Source organism: Oratosquilla oratoria, chromosome 44 (genome assembly GCF_046742065.1).
Source record: "Oratosquilla oratoria isolate Oo_2021 chromosome 44, ASM4674206v1, whole genome shotgun sequence".
NCBI classification, from domain to species: Eukaryota; Metazoa; Arthropoda; class Malacostraca; order Stomatopoda; family Squillidae; genus Oratosquilla; species Oratosquilla oratoria.
Window position 1 is genome coordinate 9,840,415 of NC_134820.1, and position 23,498 is coordinate 9,863,912.

Here is a 23,498-nt window from a genome sequence, read left to right on the forward strand (position 1 = left end):
TTCCAATCTTGGTCTTATCAGGGTGATTTAGGATTTTCTTCACCATTTCTTCATCCAGGTATGTAAATGCAACTTTGATCGTTCTTATTAAATTATAAGTTTCTCCAAAAATCTTATTTATATGTTTCTCAGGTGACATATTACATTTTCTACTTTTTTTATTCCTTCTTCTCCCAATTTATATGCTCCTGTTATTCTGTTTTTGCTTTTTCCAAATTCCATTATACTACACTTTTTTGTATTGAACTCCATCTCCCACTTCCTACTCCATTCCTGTACTATATTTAGATCTCTCTGTAGTGATTCACAATCTTCTTCAGTTTTCACTCTTTTCAGTAGTTTTGCATCATCTGCAAAGAAGCTCATATAGCTTTCAATTCCTTCATCCATATCATTAATATATATAGCAAACATTATTGGGGCCAGAACTGTTCCCTGCGGAACACCGCTTATTACTTCATCCCATTTTGAGTGCTGGTTTCTTATCACTACTCTCATTTTTCTTTCTTGCAAAAAGTCTTCCATCCAATTTAGTAGTTTTCCCTGTATTCCTCCTTCAGTTTCTAATTTCTTAAGCAACTTCTTATGTGGTACTTTGTCAAAAGCTTTCTTTAGGTCTAGAAATGCACAGTCTGCCCATCCATCTCTTTCTTGTATTATATCTATTAGCCTTGAATAGAAACATATTAAATTGGTGACACATGATCGTCCTTGTCTGAATCCAAATTGCCTTGGATTTAACACTTTGTTTTTTCTAAATATTTTACCCATCTACTTTTGATAATTCTTTCACAAATTTTTGCTATTGTACTTGTTAGAGAGACTGGTCTATAGTTTGTAGGTTCTTCTTTATTTCCTCCTTTATATATAGGTACTATATTTGCTTTTTTCCAATCTTCTGGAACTTTTCCTTCTTTCAAGGAACTGTTTAGTATTTTGTCTGCCAGTTCTGGAACTTTTCCTTCTTTCAAGGAACTGTTTAGTATTTTGTCTGCCAGTTCATTCCTGCATTCTTTCAGAATCCAGTTTGCTATATCATCTGGTCCATGCGATTTTCTGACATCAAGATTACTCAAGTGTGTCAATATTTCATTCTTTGTTACTTCTATTTTTTCCATAGGGGGGACTTTCTCTTTCCATTCAATCTCTTCAGGTTGTATGTTCTCCCTTGTAAACACTGATTTAAAATGTTTGTTCATAATTTCCGCCATTTCCATTTCCTCAGTGTATTCAACTCCCTCTTGTCTTAATTTCTCCAAGTCTTGTTTGTTTTTCAGTTTATTGTTTACAAATCTGTAGAATAGTTTTGGTTGATCTTTACACTTTTCTATGACATCTTTTTCATATTTTCTCTTTTCCTCTCTGCACGTTTGTACATATTCATTTCTATAACCGGTATATATTTTCCATTTTTCAGGTCTGTCTTTTTTCCATCTGGTCCAGGCTTTGTCTCTGTTGTCTTTTAACTCCCTACAACTTTTGTTTTACCAGCATTTTACATATTCTTTTTCTTGTTTTTGTCTTGGGACATACTTTTCCACTCCTTTTTTGTAAATTGTTGTCAAAATATTCCATTTCTCTTCCACTGTTGTTTCTTCTTTGTATATTTCTTCCCAGTTTTCTTGTTGAAAGAATTCTCTTATTTGATCAAAGTTTGTTTTTTCATACATTCTTCCTTTTCTATATTGCTAATTTCTTTTCATATATTTTTCTTCATTAAGTTCCAGTTCAATCAATATGTGGTCACTTTTACTTATTGGTGTTTTATATTCAATCTTGTCCACTATTCTAGGTTCAGATGTAATTATTAAGTCTAGTCTCGATGGTTCTTCTTCATTTCTATACCTGGTGTTCTCCTGTATCCATTGTGTCATTGTATGGTCAGTAATCATCTCAAGTAGAGCGTTTCCCCATGAGCCGTCTCCACCCTTTACTCTCATTTCTTCCCAGCAGATTTCTTTGCAATTAAAGTCGCCCATTATAACTATTCTTCCTCCATCTTCCATTATTTTATTTAATGTTATCTTTGTGTCCTCTAACATACTTTTATGTTCACTCTCCTCCCATGAGGCTGTTTTCGGAGGCACATAATTTATCACGAATTTTCTGCTCTTCTTATCTCTGTCTTCCACTTCTATCATAATCATCTCTACTGTATTCTTTCCATATATGACACCCTTCACGTTTATATCGTTCTTAGTCAGGAACATAACTCCACCCCCTTGCTTTTTCTCTCTGTTTTTAATCCAATAATTATATGCATCATGTCCTACACTGTTGGGTGATAGTGGGCCTTTTAATTTTGTTTCTACAATTCCCATTATGTCCGGTTCTTTTTCTTTCAAATAATCATTCAGCTCATTCAATCCTGTTATTAATCCATCTATATTTGTGTAAGACACTCTTAGTTTTCTGTCACTTCCATTGTGTTCTCTGTTTCCCTTTTGTTTTTCTCTTGTATGTCGAACAGCCTTAGTTTCATATTCACTACTCTCCAATAGAATCTCTCTTTCTCTGACTCCGTTCTTATCTCGTTTTTTTTCTTAGCTTCAAGTCTTTTCTGCTTTTCTTCCTCTCTTTCCTCTTTATTCATTTCCCTTTTTATCCATACCTTTTTATATTGTTCACTTGTTGCTAGTTTCCCTGTTTTGGATAAGATATTCTCTGCCGTCGTTTGTGACCTGAATTTAATCTTAATTGGTCTGGTCTTATCTGTACTATACTTTCCGAGCCTGAATTTTTCCTCAATTTGCTTCATAATTTCTGGTTCATCTTCCTGAACTAATTTTAGGAAACGGCTTACTTTTTTTTTTTCCTCATTGGTTCTTGAGGTTCTATCTGGGTTATGTTTCTCTTCCATTCCTAATATAATTATACATTTCTTTTTGTCAGCTAAGTCTCTTACTATATTCTCCTTCTGTCTCATCACTTTAATAACTGAGTCTTCAGTTTGTTCTCTCATTTGCTGTTTAATTATATCAGTAAATGCAACTTTACTGTTTTCTTTTATCGACTTCCATCCCTCTCTGTTTTCTTTACTATTCCTCTTGAATTCCTCATTCTCCACCTTTACTTCTTTTAACTGTCTTTTCAGGTTTTCTATTTCATCAGTTAAGTTTTTGTTCGCCTTCTCTAGTTCTTCCAATTTTTCAACCCTTTGTAGAATGCTGTTAACATGACCGAACCTACGCTCCAAGTCCTCGATCATCTTATCGACCTTCTCTTCTAGTCTTGTCAGTCGGGGGGGGGGGGTTTGTGTCCCCCCCACCCTCTTTAAATCCTTGGAAAATATTCTCATCACTTTCTACTGTATTGCTCTTATCTATACTTCTAATCTTTACATTTTTATTAGACATTTCATCGTCACTCAGCTGATCGGGGGGCCGTTTGTTTACCTTTCGCTTGTCTGCCTGGGCCAAGTCTACTCCTTCCTCATTTCCTTCCATTTCCCCAGCAATCCCTCCCCTTCTCCTCTTTCCCTACTTTCCCACTACCCCACGAGCAATTTTCCCCCCACCCTGCAAATACAATAGGCACTTCTCTTTGTTTTGGGATCCACTTAACTTCAATTTTCTTCAGAACGTCTTCTATGCCGTCCGTTCGTTGAAATGTGTGTGTGTGTGTGTGTGTGTTGCTATGAGACAAGGGAATGGCCCGTTTTCTCCACACGCTGAGTAGGCTCCACGAAGGATTATGGTATTGGAAATACTTGTAACAGCTAAGTACTGAGTTTACATAATATAAAAGGTTGAATTAAATAGTACTTAAGCTAACATCATAGTGTAATGACAACATACAAATCCAGGTCGCTATCGGTCAAGTATCCAAGCTTACATGAGCCTGGGTGTTGCCTTACAATACAACATTTGTCTTGGAAGATGCATTAGCATTTTTCAGGGTATTTTTTAGGAAAAAAAAAGTGCGTCTTGTAAGCCGTAAAATACGGTAATTTGGCATGATCAGCAAAGAAGTTCATGTAACAATTCACTCCCTCATCCATATCATTTATATATATAGCAAACATTAAAGGAGCCAATACAGAGCCTTGCGGGATGCCACTTTTCACATCCTCCCAGATTGAATTTTTGTCTCCAAGTACCACTCATTTTTCTCCCATTTAAGAAATCCTTCATCCATTCCAATAGCTTACCTTGTATTCCTCCTATTATTTCAATTTTTCTTATTAGTTTTTTATGTGGTACTTTGTCAAATGCCTTCTGCAAGTCCAAGAAGGCACAATCTGCCCAGCCATCTCTTTCTTGTATTATCTCAATTAATCTTGAGTAAAAGCATAGATGGAGGAAGAGGAAAGGGACAAAAGGTAGGGAGGTTCTTAGAGTGAACTCTTTGAATGAGAAGGAAAAGGAGAAGGAGTACGAAAAGAAGCTGAAGGAGGAGTGGGAGGGAGTAAAGGGAAGAGTAGAGCTGGGTGTGGAGGAGGAATGGGGATGGTTCAAGGAGGGAGTCATAAAGTGTGCAAGGATGGTGTGTGGAACAAAAAGGACAGGGGGAAATAGAAGAAAGGGTAGTGAATGGTGGGATGAGGAAACAAAGAATGTTGTAGAAGAGAAGAAGCGAGCTTTCACAGATTGGTTACAAAATAGGACGAGGGAGTCATATGAGGTACAAAGAAAAGAAAAGAGAAGTAAAGCAAAAGGTAAAGGTTGCAAAGAGGAGAGCAGATGTGAAATGGGGTAAGAGTTTGACAGAAAATTTTTAAAGTAATAAAAAGATGTTTTGGGAAGAAATTAAGAGAGGAAGAGGAGGCGAATCAAGTAGAGAAGAAAAGGTAAAAGGTGCAGATAGAGAGATGATAATGGAAGAGAAGGCAGTAAGGGGAAGATGGGCAGAATATTTTAAGGAGTTGCTAAATGTGAAGGAGGATAGGGAAGGAAAGATTGCTGCAGTGGGAAGTGCGAAGAAAATGAGAGTGATGAATGAGGAGAATGGAGGAGAAATAAGGAAGGATGAGGTGAAGGCAGTTGTTAAGATGATGAAAGCAGGTAAGGCACCTGGTCTGGATGAATGCCATGCGGAATGTCTGAAAAAGGGAGATACAGTGATGGTGGACTGGCTGGTGAGGTTATTTAATGTTTGTTGGAGAGAGGGTAGAGTGCCGGAGGACTGGAGGAGTGCCTGTATAGTTCCTCTTTACAAAGGAAAAGGGGACAAGTGTGAATGTAGTAGTTTCAGAGGGATTAGCTTGTTGAGTGTAGTTGGGAAGGCTTATGGGAGGATCTTGATTGAGAGGATTAGGAGAGGAACAGAAGGAGTAATTGGTGAGGAAAAGTGTGGATTTAGGACAGGTAGAGATTGTGTAGATCAGATCTTTGTGGTAAGACAGATATGTGAGAAAGCTATAGGAAAGGGGAAGGATGTTTTTTGGGCTTTTATGGATCTGGAAAAGGCTTATGATAGGGTAGACAGGAAGGCACTGTGGGAGGTTATGCAGATATACGGGATAGGAGGAAAGCTTCTGGGAGCTGTCAAGAGTTTTTATGAGAATAGTAGAGCTTGTGTCAGGATTGGAAATGTAGAGAGTGAGTGGTTCAAGGTAAAGGTGGGACTTCATCAAGGATGCGTTATGTCGCCCTGGCTGTTCAACTTATACATGGATGGGGTGGTGCGAGAGGTAAATGCAAGGGTAGTGGGCAAGGGATTGGAGATGGTTAAAGAAAATGGAGAAAAGTGGGAGGTGAGTCAGCTGTTGTTTGCGGAAGACACTGCGTTTGTGGCAGGATCGGAGGAGGGATTGAGGAAGCTGGTGGCAGAGTTTGGGAGAGTATGTGATAGAAGAAAGCTAAAGATAAATGTGGGTAAAAGTAAGGTGATGAGATGTACAAGGGGTGAAAGTGGCAGTAGACTGGAAGTGAGCATTAAGGGAGAGCGACTGGAGGAAGTGGATAGTTTTAGATACTTGGGTGCAAATGTGGCAGTGAAAGTGGAGGTAGAATGTAGATTGAGAGAAGCGAGTAAATGCCTTGGTGGATTGAAGAGTGTAATGAGGAATAGACATTTGGGAATGGATGCTAAGAGGAGACTGTATGAAGGAGTGATTGTGCCAACAGCACTATATGGGGCAGAAACATGGAACATAAGAGAAGAAGAGAGAAGGAGTTTGAATGTGTTTGAGATGAGGTGTCTGAGAAGTATGATGGGGGCTACTAGGCTAGATAGAGTGAGAAATGAGGAGGTGAGGAGGAGAACAGGGGTGGAAAGGGAGCTGAGAGATAGGGTTGATGAAAGAATATTAGGATGGTTTGGACATATGGAAAGAATGAGTGAAGAAAGATTAGTAAAAGAGGTGTGGAAGGCAGATGTGGAGGGAGTGAACATGAGGGGACGTCCTAGGATGAGGTGGATGGATGGGGTGAAGGGGGCTTTGGGGAAGAGGGGAATGTCTGTTGAGGAAGGACGGGAGAGGACAGAAGACAGGGGTGAATGGAGAATGGTTGTATATGGATGATGTTGTGATTGCATGAGGTGGAATGGGCGGGTGGATGGGGGGTGAGGTAGTATGTGTGAGCAAAATTTGATGTAGCCCGAAGGGATTTCTCCCCGTCCTCTCCTTTTATGCAATGGGGGGACGGAGAGGGGGGGTCGCTGACTTAATGAAGCGGCCTTGCTGTGGATGTGCTGTGTCTTGCAACACTGCTTCTGACCCAGGGCAGTGGACAAGGTGCAGGGATGACCCGTCATTCAGGAGGTGCTAAGATAAGAGGGAGGGTGGAGGGGTGTGGAGTGTATTCAGGGATGGAATGGGTGGGAATGATTTTGTGCCTTTTTCTTTTTGGCTACCCCCCTTGTAAGGGGGAAAAAGCCTTGGTATATGTATGTATGTAAAAGCATATTAAGTTTGTGGTACAAGATCTTCCACTTCTAAAGCCAAATTGTTTAGGGTTTACTATTTTGTTTTCTTCCTAGTGTTTGGTCTATTTGTTTCTGATAACTTGCATATTTCTGCTACTGTGCTTGTAAGGGATACTGGTATGAAGTTTGTAGGATCTTCTTTGTTTCCTCCTTTACATATTGGTACTATGTTTGCATCTTTCCAATCTTGCGGTGCCTTTCCTTCTTTGAGTGAAAAGTCTATTATCTTGTATAATTTGTCTGTCAGTTCGTCTATACTCTTTCAGTATCCAATTTGCAATTCCATCCGGTCCATGCGATTTCCTAAAATCTAGGTTTTTTATTTGGTCTCTTATTTCTTTCTGTATTACCTTTATTTCTTTCATTTTAGGGGATCCTTCTTGTTGTCCATCTTCCCAAATTTGTGAGCTCACAATTGTAAAAACAGACCTGAAATGTCTGATTATAACTGCTGACATTTCTGTGTCATCTATATATTCTTTATCGCCTTCACACAGTTTTATTATTTCGTGTTTATCCTTTAATTTGTCATTTATATATCTGTAAAAGAGTTTAGGTTGATCCTTACATTTGTCGATAATATCTTTTTCATAATTTCTTTTTTCTTTCCTGCGTATATTCACATATTTGTTCCTAAGTTTTATATATGTTTTATATATGTGTTTGAGATCAAATGTCTGAGAAGTATGGTAGGGGTTACAAGATTGGGTAGATTGAGAAATGAGGAGGTGAGGCAGAGAGCAAGGGTAGAAAAGGAGTTAGGAGATCAGGTTGATGATAGATTATTGGGATGGTTTAGACACATGTAAATAATGAGTGAAGAAAGATTAGTAAAAGAAGCGTGGAAGGCAGAGGAGGATGGAATGAACATGAGGTGGTGACCGAGGATGAGATCAATGGATGGGGTGTTGAGCAAGAGTGGAATATCTGTTGAAGAAGGAAGGGAGAAGACAAGATAGGTGTGAGTGGAGAATAGTTGTGTATAGATGATGCTGTGATACATGGAAGAGAGTGGGTGGGAGATGGGGTGGTTAGGGAGTGATTAGTGGATGTGCTGTGTGTTGCAGCATTGCTTCTGACCCAGGGCAATGGGTGAGATGCAGGGATAACCCATCATCCAGGAGAAGCCAAGATAAAAAGAATGGAGGGAGAGAGGGGTAATGAGTGGAGTGGGTGGGAGTGGAATTAAGCCTTTTGACTTTGGCTACCTCCCTTGTAAGGAGGAAAAAGCCCTTGGTATATGTATTTATTATATATGGAACTGTTGACATAGTGTAGAATAATCTTTGCCATTCTTTCTTTTTTAAGGTACAGCGTACAGCCGAGATAATGGAGAAAATGGGCCTTCAGGAGATAACCACTCTAGAATGTCTTCTTAGGGAATTCCAAATTAGAACCATAACAATCCCTAGCATTGATGTCCCTAGTCAGGTTAGTTTTAAAAATGAACACGTCTTGTTCATGCATGTGTAGTATTATTGGTTTCATTATAGAATATTGTGATATGTTTGATAAAGGAAGTCAGTAATGGAAGATGTCTGTATCATTTAGTGTTGTATTATGTAAAGAGTGAAAGCACTAGTCCCAGTCACCATCTTCACTACCAGTGATAGGTAAAATGGTGTTGGGATGGTGACCTAAACATAGTCATATAAGTTTGATTGTTGCTTCTGTTGAGAGGAATTTTTGAGGTACAACTATCTGGAGGGGATTGATGAAGATGTAGGGGAGTTCTGTAATCTCTTCTGAAATGCTTGTTTTGTGATTTGAGTGTGAATGTGTTTATATAAGAATGTGTTGTGTGGTATAGGTGGAAAGTTGTAAATATTTGAGCAGATTTATTTATTTTATTTATTTATTTTTACACATGGAAAGAATGAATGAAGAAAGACTTGTAAAAGAGGTATGGAAGGCAGATGTGGAGGGAGTGAACATAAGGGGACATCCTAGGATGAGGTGGATGGATGGGGTGAAGGGGGCTTTGGGGAAGAGGGGAATGTCTGTTGAGGAAGGACGGGAAAGGACAGAAGAAAGGGGTGAATGGAGAATGGTTGTATATGGATGATGTTGTGATGCATGAGGTGGAATGGGCAGGGGGATGGGGGGTGAGGTAGTATGTATGAGCAAAATTTGATGTAGCCCGAAGGGATTTCTCCCCGTCTTCCCCTTTTCTGCATGAGGGGACGGAGAGGGGGGTCGCCGATTTAATGAAGCGGCCTTGTTGTGGATGTGCTGTGTCTTGTGACACTGCTTCTGATCCAGGGCAGTGGACAAGGTGCAGGAATGACCCGTCATCCAGGAGGTGATAAGATAAAGGGAGGGTGAAGGGGAGTGGAGTGTATTCAGGGATGGAATGGGTGGGAATGATTTTATGCCTTTTTCTTTTTGGCTACCTCCCTTGTAAGGGCGAAAATGCCTTGGTATATGTATTTATTTTTAAAGTTGATTGCCTGAAGATGGCTGCCAACCTGAAATGCAGGAATAGAACACTAGCTTTCTAATTCCTAATACCCTGTACTGAGGTATTGACTGCATGTTATCGTACAGTAGTAAGTGCATACACAGCCATTCTCCACTCGCCCCTACCTGTTGCTTTCTTCCATACTCAACACTCTTGGTCAAAGTCCCTTTCACCCCATCCCTCCATCTCATCCTCGGTCATCCCTTCAAGTTCTATCCTATCTGCCATCTCCTTTTCCACCCCTGCTCTCCTCCTCACTTCCTTGTTTCTCACCCTGTTTATCCTAGTAACCCCTTCCGTACTTCTCAGACATTTCATCTCAAACACATTCAAATTTTTCCTCTCTTCTGCTCTTAAATTCCAAATCTCCCCATACAGTGTCATCGGCACAATTGTTCCTTAAATTCCAAATTGCCACATAACAGTGTCATCGGCACAATTGTTCCTTCATATAATCTCCTCTTTGCATCCATACCCTAATGCTTATTTCTCATAATACTGTTTAATCCACCAAGGCATTTACTTGCTTCTCTCAGTCTACAATTTACCTCCACCTCCACTCCCTTTCCTGCTAAACGTGACCCCAAATACTTAAAACTATCCACATCTGCCAGCCTCCCTCCTTTAAGACTTCCAACTCACTACCATCCTCTCCCCTTATATATTTCCTCACCCTACTTTTACACATATTTGCCTTTAACTTTCTTCCCAAGCTCCATCTCTAAATTCCTCTATAGCCCCTCCTACTCTGCCATAAGTGCAGTGTCATCAGCAAACTACAACTGGCTCACCTCCCACTTCTCTCCATTTTCTTAACCCCTTCCATACGGTGCCGCATACGTAGGCGTCATGAGGAGCAAGTGGATACGCGAGGCTGCCATATCGGCGTCTTGATTATATTTATTGTAGTTGCCGTAATGACATACTCTCTAAACTGTCTGTAATCACATTTGCTATGGTTATCAAAATTCACGGGTGAAAGAGAGAACGATCGATATAAGCGGTGACTATATTTTATGATGCTAGTATTATTACGACACGTCGTACGACTGGCATCGGCTGCTGCCCGCAAGATTTAAGGCCTGTCCTGAAGAGGTTAACCAACTCCAGTACCTTGCCTATTACCCTTGTATTACCTTCAAAAAGGGTAGCACAGATGAGAGTAAAAGAGAAGAAATAGGCAGTGTGTTTGTGAAGAAGATGGATGTGTTATTAAATGAATCTAAGTTGAAAGATATGAGATGATTTTGAGTTTGGGAGTGTGGTGGGGAGTGTTGGGAGTGATGAGGGGACGAGTGAGGGAAGGAGTAGCTCTGCTGGTGAGTGATGAATAAAAAAGCATATGGTGGAGCGGAGGGAAGTATCTTCAAGGTGAAGATGAAACTGGAATGGGGGATACGGGTTTTTAGTGAGAACATATGGACCTGGTAATGAGAAAAGTGAAAAGGTAGTCTTTTTAGAGAGATTTGAATCAGGATTTAGAATTGTTTGGGTGGAGTGTCAATGTAGTAGTGTTGGGGGATCTCAATGCTAGAGTAGGAGATGAACCAATAGATGGAGTAGTATAGAATTTTGGAATGCCAGGTAAAATTATTGTGGAGAGTTGATGTTGGAGATGTGTCTAAAAAGGGAGTGGTTGATAGCAAATACAGTGTTTAAGAAGAGTCATGCATAAGTATGCATGGGAAATGGTGGTGGATGGAAAGATGATCAACCTTTTCCATACAATGATGCCTAGGTGTCATAAGGCTTGTGTGTATATGAAGATAATGGTGTTGGCGTCTTGATTATATTTATTTTGTAGTTGTAGCTGGGTGAACCCTGAATTCTGTGAATTGGCTTGATCACATTTTCTGTGTTTATTATTACTCAGTGAAAGAATGAGTTATACAGCAGTGACTTGATATTTTATCATACAAGTATTGTGATGCATCAATCATCATACCTCAGGCACCCGATGCTGTGCACGAGAATTTTAATTGTATTGAAGAGGTTGATAAAGCATTAATGGAAAATGTAGTGGTACCTAAAGGAAGGATAAGAAGTGTTTAGATGTCAAATGTTTTTAGGGGAGAGAGTGAGGGAGTGTCAGATAATTTTTTGGTAGAGGAAAATTGAGAAATGAGGGTAGTTGGAGGGAGAGGAAAAGGGTGGAAGATAGAGGTGTGCTTAGAGTAAATAATTTGAATGAGAAGTAAAAGGAGAAGGAATATAAGGAGAAGCTGAGAAAAGTGTGGGATGTGAAGGATAGAGTAGAGGTGAATAGAAGATGAATAGGTTTGTTTTAAGGAGGAAGTGACAAGGTGTGCATAGATGATATGTTGAACAAGGAGGGTGGGAGGGAATAAAAGGAAGGGTGAGTGGTGGGATGATGAGGTGAATGTGGTAGTAAAAGAGAAGTGAGCATTTGTGGATTGGTTGCAAAGTATAACTTAGGAAGCATATGAGAGGTATAAGAAAAAGGGAGAGGTGAAACGTAATATAAAGGAGGCAAAAAAGAAAGCAGATGTAAAATGGGGTAATAGTATGACAAATTTTTGAGAAGAATAAAAAAAATATGAAATGAAGAGAGTGAAGTGGAATGAGTCAGGTGGAGAGGAAAAGGTGAAATGTGCAGATGGACAGATGTTAATGGAAGTGTATACATACATATACCAAGGGATTTTTCCACCTTACAAGGAAAATAGGCAAAGTCAAAGCCATAATTCACTCCCACCCATTTCATTCCCACATAATCCACTTCCATACACCACTCCTCCCTTCCTCTTCTAGGCTCCTCCTGGATGATGGGTCATTCCTGGATCTTGCCCACTGCCCTGGGTCAGAAGCAATGTTGCAAGACACAGCACATCCACAGCAAGCAGCTTCATTTAATCGGTGACCCCCTCTCCATCCTCTCATGTTGTAAAAAAAAAGGACAAGGATAAATCCCTTCAGGTTGCATCAAAATATCATTCAGACATACTCCCTCACCCCCCCCATCCCCCACCCACCCCTTTCTATTCATCACAGCATCTTCCAAACACAACCATTCTCCACTCGCCCCTATCTTTTGTCTTCTCCCTTCCTTCTTCAACAGACATCCTCCTCTTTCCTAATGTCCCTTTTACCCCATCCATCCATCTCATCCATGGTTGCCCCCTCATGTTCACTCTACCTCTGCCTTCCACACCTGTTTTACTAATCTTTCTTCACTCATTCTTTCCATGTGTCCAAACCATCCTAATACTCTTTCATCAACTCTATCTCCCAACTCCCTTTTCATCCCCACTCTCTTCCTCACCTCCTGGTTTCTCACTGTATTCAGCCTAGTAACCCCTGCCATACTCTCAAGCATATTTAAACTTTCACTCTTTTCCTCTCTTATATTCCATGTTTCTGCCCCATACAGTGCTGTTGGCACAATCACCCCTTTATACAATCTCCTCTTGGCATCCATTCCCAAATGTCTATTTCTCATTACACTTTTTAATCCCCCAAGGCATTTACATGCTTCTCACAATCTACATTCTACCTTTACCTCCACTCCCTTTCCTGCCACATTCGCATCCAAGTATTTAAAGCTATCCACTTCCTCCAGTCTCTCTCCCTTAATACTCACCTCCAGTTTGCTGCCATCCTCTCTCCATGTACATCTCATCACCTTACCTTTATCTTCAACTTCTTTCTTTAGCACACCTTCCCAAACTCCATCACTAACTTCCTCAATCCCTCCTTTGATTCTGCTACAAGCACAATTTACACAGAGACAACAGAGATTGGATATGAGTAAGTACGAAACACCATTGGGAGTAGTTAGGAAGAAAATATGTAACATAGATAGCCCCAGATATGAAGACGAATCATTTCATGGATTCAGAGCAGAAAGAGGTTTCGACCTCAAAAACACATTAACAAGCCAAGAAATATTTGAAATGAAAAGGGATATTGTTGAATGGAAAAGAGAACATAATCAATTATATAAAGAGATGAGTGAATTGAGGAAGGAAAATGCACTATTAGTTAGGGAATTGGAAGAAATGAAAAAGGAACTGGCTAAAGTAAAAAATGATAATGAAAAGATGGAAAATGGAAGACACAATTAAAAATGAAACTTTGTTGGGAAGTTAATGAAAAAATATTAATAGAGACAGGTAAAGTTGGTGAAAATATAAAAAAAAATCAAACATGATGGAAATTAAAAACCAAATGAAGACCAAGAAAACCAAAAAATACTATTTAAAGAAATAGTCAAAGAACAAATGAATGAATGAATACAAAGGACACAGTAATAGAATAAAAGAAAAAAGAGATTGGGTAAGAGACACAATAGATAAAAGAAAATGTATTGTAATCTACGGTATCAAAGAAAAGCATGGTCTAATAAAGTCCCAAAGGGAAAAAGAGGAAAAGAATATAGTGACAGATATACTAAAAGAAATACAGGAGGAGGGACGAGGACATGATAAGGCAATAGAAGATATCTATAGAATGGGCAAATATTCTGAAGAGAAGAATAGACCTCTTAAATATAACTTAATTCACAAAGAATAGCAGAAGAAATATTAACAAATGTAGGAAAACTAGCAAAAAGTAAAAGCTACAAAAATCTAGGGCTAAAAAAGGAACTGAGTGATGAGGGAAAGAAAAGGAAAAAACACTTAAGGAGGAAGCTAAGGAAAAGAACGAGAAAAGAACTGAAAAAGAAAGGGAGTTTTTTGGAGAGTGATAGACTTGAGACTGAGGAAATGGTACATAAGAGAAAAGGAAATGCTGGAGAAAGAACAAAAGGAAGAAAAGCAAAAAAAATTAAAGATATCATATACCAACATAGATGGATTGATATCAGGAATAGGTGAATTGAATGACTATCTAGAACAAGAAAAACCAGATATAATGAGGATTGTGGAGACAAAATTGAAAGGATCATTACCATCAAATAGTGGACAAGGAGTATGTATTTGTTGGTTTGTTGGTACAGAAATAGAGAAAGCAGTGTGGAGGAGTGATGTTATTAACCAAGAAAGGCCTAAATGTGACAAAAATTACAGAAGGAGAGAACAATGTGGAATTGATTATGATAAGAGTTGAGGATTGAGATATAAAAAATAGAAAATATACAGTGATTTATGTCCCACCCAAAACTCATGCATGGAATGAAAGTGAACCCTCTAAAATACTGGAAGACACAAGAAATACACTAAATGAAATTATGGGTGATTTTAACTTGAAACAAATATGTTGGGAAGAGATGACTGTGAAAGGTGAAGAAGATCACTGGGGAAACATATTACTGGAAATGACCATTGATTACACATTGACGCAATGGGTCAAGGAAAACACCAGATATAGAAATAACAATGAACCCTCAAGATTGGATTTGATATTCACATCAGAACCCGAAATTGTCGATAAAATCGAATACAAGACACCAATTGGAAAAAGTGATCACATACTAATGGAACTAGAATTAAATGAAGAAACAAATATAGAAATTAACGAAAAACACAGAAAAGGAAGACTAATGTACAACAAAACAGATTTTGAGAAACTTAGAAAATTCTTTCGAGAAGCAAATTGGAAGAATTTTAATAATGAAGAAACAAAGGTGGAAGAGAAATGGACAATTTGGAAGGAAATTTATAATGAGGGTGTGAATAAGTATGTACCTAGACAAAAACATGAAAGGGTATATATAAAATCCTGGTATAATAAAAAGTGCAGTGAGGCAAAATACAGAAGAGATGAAGCCTGGAAAAGATGGGAAAAAATGGAAAATATATACCAAACTAAGAAATGAATGTGAAATTACGTAGAAAAGAAAAAAGAAATTGTGAAAAGGACATAATAGATAAATGTAAAGATCAACCCAAACTATTTTATAGATATATAAATGGCAAGCTAAAAAAATAAACAGGAAATACACAAATTACATCAAGGTAATAGAGAATACACAGAAGAGATAGAAATGGCAGATATTATGAACAAACATTTCATATCTGTATTCACCAAAGAGGATAAAAATCTACAAAACTGTGATAAGAAAAAACTGAAGTAAGATTTCCTCCACTGAAGAAAATAAACATTATTCAGAATGAAATAAGGAATCAAATACTAAAGCTAGACGTCAACAAGTCACATGGACCAGATGGAGTTGCAAACTGGATACTGAAGGGATGTATAGACGACCTAACAGGAAAAATATACAAAATAATAGAATGCTCTCTCAAAGAAGGAAAACTACCAGGAGACTGGTAAAATGCCATTATAGTGCTGATATATAAAGGGGGAAATAAGAGATCCAACAAATTATAGACCGGTGTCCCTAACAAGTACAATAGTCAAAATTTGTGAGAGAATCATCAAAGATAGATGGACAAAATATCTGGAGGAGAATAATGTACTGAACCTGAGGCAATTTGGATTCAGACAAGGAAGATCATGTACTACTAATTTGTTTCTATTCAAGATTGATAGATATATTGCAGGAAAGGGATGGCTGGGCAGACTGTGCACTCCTAGACCTACAAAAGGCATTTGATAAAGTACCACAAAGAAAATTACTATATGAACTGGAAACAGTAGGAAGCATACATGGAAAACAATTGAATTGGATGGAGGACTTCCTACATGGGAGAAAAATGAGAGTGGTGCTCAGAGACAAATATTCAAAATGGGAAGAAATGAGTAGTGGCATCCCACAGGGGTCAGTACTGGCTCTGAAATATAATGTTTGCTATGTAAGTAAATGACATGGATGAAGGCATTGAAAGTTACATGAACTGCTTTGCAGATGACGCAAAATTATTAAAGAGAATAAACTCCGAAATAGACTGTGACTCATTGCAGAGTGGAGCAAGAGATGGGAGGTAGAATTCAACATCAAAAAGTGCAGTATAATTGAATTTGGAAAAAGCAAGAAGAGAATAACAGGACAGTATAAGATTGATGGAAAAGAAGTAAAGAAAGTAATTTCTGAAAGGGGCCTAGGAGTAATCAGCACCAAAGACATGTCGCCAGATAAACATATAGATAAAATAGTCGGAGAAACATACAATTTGTTGAGATCAATAAAGGTGGCCTTTAAATACCTGGATAAGGAAATGATAAAAAAAATATTACAAACACTGAGAAGGCCAAAACTGGAATATGCAGAGCTGATATGGTCATCCAGTACAAAAAGGAATATAAGAGAATTAGAAAGAATACAAAGAGCAATGACAAAGTTGGTCCCAACATTTGCAAACCTGACATATGAACAAAGACTGGCAGAACTGGAATTGCCAACCATGGAACAAAGAAGAGAACAAGTGGACCTAATAACCATCAACAGAATTATGAAAGGAAAAGAATGCCTTGATAGAGAGGACTTGTTAAAGTGGGACAGAGGAAAAACAAGAGGACATGCAATGAAACTCAAAAAAGGATAACTACAGAAGAGACCTGAAAAAGAACAGCTTCCCACATGGAGTGATGAATATATGGAACAAATTGAATGAAGAAATAGTGTGTGCAAACACAATACAACAAGTTAAGAACAAATTTGATCTTGCAAGATACAAAAATGGGTCACCACAAGCATAGCTCCCCTTCCCATATAATACAACTAGGTAAATAACTGGTTTGTCTCCCATTTTTCTCCATTTTCTTTAACCATATACAATCCCTGGCCCATTCCCTTGCATTTACCTCTTGCACCACCCTATCCATGTATAAATTGGACAGCCAAGGCAACATGAAACATCCCTGGTGAAGTCCCACCTTTACCTCAGACCACTCACTCTATTCCTAATTCTAGCACAGGCTCAACTACTCTCATAAAAACTCATGACTGCTCTTAACAGCTTTCCCCCTATCCCATAAATCTGCAATACCTCCCACAGTGCCTTCCTGTTTACCCTGTTATAACATATATGTACATACATATACCAAGGGTTTTTCCCCCTTACATGGGGGGTAACCAAAAGGAAAAAGGCATAGAAACCACTCCCACCCATTCCATTCTCTACATATTCCACTCCCCTCCACACCTCCTCCCTCCCTCTTATCTTGGCACTTCCTCGATGAGGGGTCATCCCTGCATCCTGTCCACTGCCCTGGGTCAGAAGCAGTGTCATGAGATACAGCACATCCACATCATGGCTGCTTCATATATTCGGCGACCCCCGCTCTCCGTCCCCTCATGCAGAAAAGGAGAAGACGGGGAGAAATCCCTTCGGGCTGCGTCAAATTTTTTCTCATACATACTTCCTCACCCCCCATCCCCCAACCAATCTTCATGCATCACAGCATCATCCATACACAATCCTACTTCATTCACCCCTATCTTCTGTCCTCTCCCGTCCTTCCTCAACAGACATTCCTCTCTTTTGTATTGCCCCTTTCACCCCATCCATCCATCTCACCCTAGGACGCCACCCTGGCTGTTCAATCTATACATGGATGGGTGGTGCAAGAGATGAATGCAAGGGTAGTGAGTCAGGGGTTGGAGATGGTTAAAGACAATGAGGAAAAGTGGGAAATAAGCCAGTTGATGTTTGCAGACGACATTGCGCTTGTAGCAGGATCAGAGGAGGGATTGAGAATGTTAGTGACAGAGTTTGAGAAGGTGTGTGAATGAAGGAAGCTGAAGATAAATGTGGGTAAAAGTAAGGTGATGAGATGTACAATGGGAGAGAGTGACAGCAGGCTGGAAGTGAGCATTAAGGGTGAGAGACTGGAGGAAGTGGATAGTTTTAGATACTTGGGTGCAAATGTAGCAGGAAAGGGAGGAGTGGGGATGGAAGTAGAATGTAGATTGAGAGAAGCAAGTAAATGCCTTGGTGGATTAAAAAGTGTAATGAGAAATAGACATCTGAGAATGGATGCCAATAGGAGGTTATATGAAGGAGTGATTGTGCCAACAGCTTTGTACGGGGCAAAAACATGGAACATAAGAGAGGAAGAGAGAAGGAGTTTGAATGTGTTTGAGATGAAATGTCTGAGAAGTATGATATGGATTACTAGGCTAGATAGAGTGAGAAATGAGGAGGAGAACAGGGGTGGAAAGGGAGCTGGGAGATAGGGTTGATGAAAGAGTATTAGGATGGTTTGGACACATGGAAAGAATGAGTGAACATATATGTACCAACAGTTTTTTCCCCCTTATAAGGGAGGTAGCCAAAGTCAAAAGCATAAATCCACTCCCACCTATTTCATTCCCACATACCTCGTATTCACTGCCCCTCACTTCTTTTTTTTTGCTCCTCCTGGATGATGGGTGTTATCTACCACTACTTTCACTGTCGTTAATAGTGTTTGCTAATATGTCTTGTGTTCCCTTCAGTGGTCCCCTTTCACTTTTACTTCTTTTCATCTGTCTTAATGTAGGTTAGTTACTCAATTTCCATAACTTATTTTTATCTGTGGGCCCCATGCCTCAGGTCATCCAACTTAGTCAAGTTCCACTTAGTATATGCATAGAATAGGGGAATTTAAAATATTGAGATATTTTCTTGATTTTCTTCATTAATTCTTCTACAGTGTTATTGTCTTAGGTACACCAGAGACATCCCCCACTGGAATCCTCAATTTGATCACCATGTCAATTTGCATTGATGTCATGATTTCTTTAGTCCAATGATCTTTACTCTTACATCTAAGTGCCTCCCTTAAGGACGTGACTATACTCCCATGAACCAATCAAATTTTCTCCTCCACCCTTTTTCCAATCAGAAAGACTGTTACAAACATCTTAAGCAATACTGCTTACTCAAGCAATCTCGAAATCAATGCATCACTGGTTTAGTTTACATATTGCTGATCAGCATAATACAGCAATGAAATTGGGTCCCCAGCAGTTGTTTATAAACTTTAGATGAGGAGCGGGGTTATGCAACGCCTTTGCCTAGATGTTTACCAAACATCCAACTCATAAAAATGAAAGTCTTGCCACCTATCCCTCTACCTTGTCTACCTTTATCTACCAGCCTCTTGCAGTGGGTCATCCCTGGATCTTGTCCACTGCCCTGGGTCAGAAGCAATGCAGCAAGACACAGCACACCCTTACCTTTTCCTAAAGCTTTTTCACATATCTACCTTACCACAAAAATCTGATCCACACATCCCCTACCTCTCTTAAACCCACACTTCCTCACAAGTTACTCTCTCTGTTCCTCTCTTAATCCTCTCAATCAAAATCCTCCCATAAGCCTTCCCAACTACATTCAACAAACTGATCCCTCTGAAACTACTTCACTCACACTTGTCCCCATTTCCCTTGTAAAGTGGAACTATACAGACACTCCTCCAGTCCTCCTGCACTCTACCCTCTTCTAGGCAAACATTAAATAACCTCACCAGCCAGTTCACCATCACTGTACCTCTCTTTACCAGACACTCCATATGACACCCTTCCAACCCAGGTGCCTTACCTGCTCTCATCATTTTAATAACTGCATTCACCTTTTTCCTATTTCTCCTCCACTTTCTTCATTCATAGTCATTTTCTTAGTGCTTCTCACTGCAACGGCCTTTCCCTCCCTATCCTCCACATTTAGCAACTCCCTCAAATAATATACCCATCTTCCTCTTACTGATCTCTTCTATTATCATCTCTCCATCTGCACCATTCATTTACCTTTTCTTCTCTACTTGATTTGCCTCCCCTTCCTCTCTTAATTTCCTTCCAAACATCTTTTTATTACTTTCAAAATTTTCCGTCACACTCTTACCCCATTTAACATCTGCTCTCCTTCTTGCCTCCTTTATATTATGCTTTACTTCTCTTTTCTTTGTACCTCTCATATGATTATCTCATCCCATTTTACAATCAATCCGTGAATGCTTGTTTCTCTTCTACAACCTCCTTTGCTTCCTCATCCCACCACTCTCAGCCTTTCTATTTCCTCCTGCCCTCCTTGTTCCACTTCTAGTACTACTCAATCCTTCACTCTCTCCCACTCTTCTCTCATCATCTTCTTGTACTCCTTTTGATTTTCTTTCTCATTTAAGCAGTTTACTCTAATAAGCAACTCCTTACCTTCTGTCCTTTTTCTCTTTCTCCATCTATCCTTCACTCTGAACTTACCTTCCACCAATAAATGATCTGATATTCCCCCACTCTCTCCCCTATGAAGATGTACATCCAGAACTCTTCCTACTCTTCTCCTGGTTACCACTATATACTCCATTAAAGCCCTATCTACCACCCTTCCATCCACTACTATCTCCCATGTGTACTCATACTGTACTTTCTTCCTAAACACTATTTGCTATCAACTCCCTAGATATTTCTCTACCATCATCTCTCCACTTCGATTTTTTCCTGGAACTCCACACTCCCCAACAACTCCATCTATTGGTTCATCTCCTACCTTATCATTGAGATCTTCCAATACCACTACATTGATATTTCTTCCTAAACCCTTTATGCACTCATTTAGATCTATCCAAAAAGCCTCCCTTTCTTCAACAATTTCTCATTACCAGGCCCATATGCACTTACAAAGACCTATATCTCCCCAGTTTCACCTTCATCCAACCTTGAAGAAACCTCCTTCCACTCTACCACACACCTATCTTTTCATTTACTAGTATAGTCACCCCTACTCTCCCTCATCCTCTTTTCACTTCCGACACCCTCCTAACTACACTCCCAAACTCAAACTTGCCCCTCCCTTTCAACTTAGTTAATGGAAGTAAAGATGGAAATGGGAAAATGGGTAGAGTAGTTTAGAGTTGTTGGATGTGGAGGTTAGGGAGGGATTATGGCAGGGGAAAGTCCTAAAAGAATGATTGGAGAGGAAAATTAGATATAGAATAAAGATGTGGTACAAAGACTTTTGAAAATGAAGAGTGCTGGCAAGGCACTTGGAGTGGATGGATGTCATGCGAAGTGTAAAAAAAAAGGGAGGTACAGTTAGTGGACTGGCTAGTAATGTTGTTTAACCACTTCGGTACGATGACGCCTATGCAGGTGACATGAGGCACAAGTGGGTACATAAGGATGCTGGTGTCGGCGTCTTGATTATATTTTTTTTTTATAGTTGTACATGAGGTACCTCCCGATTCTGTGAACTGGTTTAATCACGTTTTCTGTGTTTATCATTACCTAGAGTAAAAGAGAACAAGTGATACAGCAGTGACTATATTTTATAATGTGAGTAGTGTGATGAATCGTACATGTTTATTCCTGAAATCATGCCGTCTATGTTGGTATATGTTATTTTTAATTTTTCCTTTTTCCTTATTTGCTTATGTTTCCTTTTTTTTATATAACATTTTTTCAGCCTCAGGTCTAGTACTCTCCAAAAAAATCAATCTTTCCAGTCTCCATTCTTCTCTCTCTCTTTTGCTTCACTTCTAAGTGTATTTTCTCACTCTTTTTCCCCATCACTCGTTTCTTTTTATCCATACATTTTTGTAATTTTCACTATTTGCCAGCTTTGCTGTTTTTTATTATATTTCTGTTGCTGTTGTGATTGCATGAGGAGGAATGGGAGGGTGGGTGGGGGGTGGGGTAGTATGTATGAGTAAATTTTGACGCAGCCCGAAGGGATTTCTCCCCATCCTCTCCTTATATGCAAGGGGGGACGGAGAGGGGGGGTCACTGATTAAATGAAGCGGCCTTGCTGTGGATGTGCTGTGTCTTGCGACACTGCTTCTGACCCAGGGCGGTGGGCAAGGTGCAGGGATGACCCGTCATCCAGGAGGTGCTCAGATGAGAGGGAGGGTGGGAGGGGTGTGGAGTGTATTTAGGGATGAAATGGGTGGGAGTGTTTTTATGCCTTTCCCTTTTTGGCTACCTCCCTTGAAAGGGGGAAAAAGCCTTGGTATATGTATGTATGTATGTATCATTTGAGACCTTAGTTTGATTTTTAGTGGCCTATATTGTTTTTCTCTAGAGTACTGCCCCACCCTATGTACCTCTTCCATCTGTCCATTACCTGTCCCTCTTGTATCTCTTTCAGAATTGCTTTTGCTATTTATCTTTTTCTCTTTGGTATCTAGGTGTATTATGTTTTTCTTTAATGGCATAAACTACAATGCACTTTTTTTATCCACTGTGTCTCTGACTCAATTTCCTTTTTCCTTAATTACTTTAATAACTGTTTCTTTAGCATTTTCTTCCACCTTTACTACTTCTTTAAAAGTTAAGTTTTTATTTTCTTGTTCTACTTTGGGCTTTTATGGATTTGGAAAATGCTTATAACAGGGTAGACAGGAAGGCACTGTGGGAGGTATCGCAGATATATAGGATAAGAAGAAAGCTTTTAGGAGCTGTCAAGAGTTTTTACGAGAGTAGAAGAGCGTGTGACAGGATTAGAAATGGAGAGAGTGAGAGGTTTGAGGTAAAGGTGGGACTTCGTCAAGGATGCGTTATGTCACCCTGGCTGTTCAGTTTATACATGGATGGGGTGGTGCGAGAGGTAACTGCAAGGGTGGTGGGTCAGGGATCGGAGATGGTTAGAGAAATTGGAGAAAAGTGGGAGATCAACCAGCTGTTGTTTGCGGACGACACTGTGCTTGTAACAGGATCAGAAGAGGGATTGAGGAAGCTAGTGACAGAATTTGGGAAAGTATGTGAAAGAAGGAAGTTGAAGATAAATGTGGGTAAAAGTAAGGTGATGAGATGTACAAGGGGTGAAAGTGGCAGCAGACTGGAAGTGAGTATTAAGGGAGAGAGACTGGAGGAAGTGGATAGTTTTAGATACTTGGGCGCGAATGTGGCAGGAAAGGGAGGAGTGGAGGTGGAGGTAGAATGTAGATTGAGAGAAGCGAGTAAATGCCTTGGTGGAATAAAAAGTGTAATGAGAAATAGACATTTGGGAATGGATGCTAAGAGGAGATTGTATGAAGGAGTGATTGTGCTGACAGCACTGTATGGGGCAGAAACATGGAATATAAGAGAGGAAGAGAGGAGTTTGAATGTGTTTGAGATGAGGTGTCTGAGAAGTATGATAGGTGTTACTAGGCTGGATAGAGTGAGAAATGAGGAGGTGAGGAGGAGAACAGGGGTGGAAAGGGAGCTGAGAGATAGGGTGGATGAAAGAGTATTGGGATGGTTTGAACACATGGAAAGAATGAGTGAAGAAAGATTAGTAAAAGAGGTGTGGAAGGAATGAACATGAGGGGTCAACCTAGGATGAGATGGATGGATGGGGTAAAAGGGGCTTTGGAGAAGAGGGGAATGTCTGTTGAGGAAGGA

General features: G+C 39.6%; 1 protein-coding gene across 6 annotated transcripts in view; it reads left to right on the top strand.

Annotated features, from left to right (window-relative positions):
- The window catches only part of Trmt61 (tRNA methyltransferase 61), a 97,855-nt gene that overhangs the window by 70,254 nt on the left and 4,103 nt on the right, over positions 1 to 23,498 (top strand). For 5 of the 6 annotated variants that reach the window (XM_076180237.1, XM_076180241.1, XM_076180240.1 and 2 more), the window contains one exon: positions 8,179 to 8,301. The exons of the other annotated variant lie outside the window; for it this stretch is intronic. In XM_076180237.1, the coding sequence (XP_076036352.1) occupies positions 8,179 to 8,301 (123 nt within the window). The remainder of the gene's footprint in view (positions 1 to 8,178; positions 8,302 to 23,498) is intronic. 6 annotated transcript variants of the gene reach the window in all.